Source organism: Sesamum indicum, linkage group LG7 (genome assembly GCF_000512975.1).
Source record: "Sesamum indicum cultivar Zhongzhi No. 13 linkage group LG7, S_indicum_v1.0, whole genome shotgun sequence".
NCBI lineage: Eukaryota > Viridiplantae > Streptophyta > Magnoliopsida > Lamiales > Pedaliaceae > Sesamum > Sesamum indicum.
The window spans coordinates 149571-150794 of NC_026151.1; the positions used below are offsets into that span (position 1 = coordinate 149571).

General features: G+C 48.2%; 1 protein-coding gene across 1 annotated transcript; it reads left to right on the forward strand.

Annotated features, from left to right (window-relative positions):
* LOC105165882 lies at positions 283-753 on the forward strand. The gene has a single exon (XM_011085038.1). It carries the CDS (start codon positions 283-285, stop codon positions 751-753), a length of 471 nt encoding a protein of 156 aa, XP_011083340.1.

Sequence of the window (1224 nt, forward strand, 5' to 3'; positions counted from 1 at the left end):
GATGAGACAAGGAGAAGTAGGTCGAGGAGCCGAGATCGAAACCTTGGCCCCTCGAGAGCGACCAATACCCAGATCACCGGAGGTAATGCACCAACAAAAGGAGTGATCTACACTATAGCAGGGGGTTCTAGCTCGGGAAATTCGAACAGGGACAGAAAGAGATGTGCTAGGACCCTGAGTTCAAGCAGAGGATGGGAGTTCGTGCTAAAGGTCGAGGAGGAAGAAGCCATCTCTTTCAATAGTTCGGATAAACCAAAAGAAAGTGGCTAGATGAACGATCCGATGGTTATCAAATTGGACATTGCAAATTTCACGGTTCACAAAGTACTGGTAGATAGTGGAAGTTCTGCAGACATCATCTTCAAGAACGTGATCGACAAGATGGGCTTGGAGAATATTCGATTAGAGCCAGTGAAAACCCCACTAGTCGGTTTTGGGGGAAGCGAAGTGGCGTCGATAGGGATGGTCAAATTACCAGTATCCATGGGGGACGAACCGAAGCGAAAAACTACGATGGTGAAATTCCTGGTAGTGGACACGCCGTTCGCGTACAATGTGATTTTAGGCAGACCGGGCTTGAATTTGTTCAGAGCAATCATCTCCACGTATCACATGAAACTGAAATTCCCAATGGATAATGGGGTCGCCGAGGTCGCATGCGATCAGAAGGAGGCTCGGAAGTGCTATAACTTATCGCTGAGAGGGGAGCCCGGACAGAAGAAAAGAAAAGTCAAGGAGGACGCTGAACCTTAACCCTATGAGGTCGAACATTTGAAACCTAGCGATGAGTACAAGGTCGTGCAGCTCACACCTGACGAGCCGGACAAGACTACCAGGATAGGTGCAAGCATGAAGGAAAAGGAGATGGCCATGATCAGTTTCTTAAGGGAGAACATGGACGTGTTCGCGTGGAGCCCGTCTGATTTCACAAGAATCAACCCCGAGGTGATCATACATAGGCTAAATGTAGATCCGACAATGCGACCTGTGCAGCAGAAGAAGAGGTCGTTCGGGGGCGACAAAAATGAGATCATAAGGGAGGAGGTGGACAAGCTGCTAAAAGCCGGTATGTATCGGAAATTCACTACACCGATTGGCTTTTTAACGTGGTACTTGTTCCCAAATCTTCCGAAAAATGGCGGATGTGTGCGGATTTCACAAAACTAAACAAGGCTTGCCCGAAGGATCCGTATCCATTGCCCAGAATTGACGTCATGGTAGATT

What these genes read in the sequence shown, in the direction of transcription:
- LOC105165882 (XM_011085038.1), top strand. Translation starts at nt 283, where the DNA reads ATGGTTATCAAATTGGACATTGCAAATTTCACGGTTCACAAAGTACTG.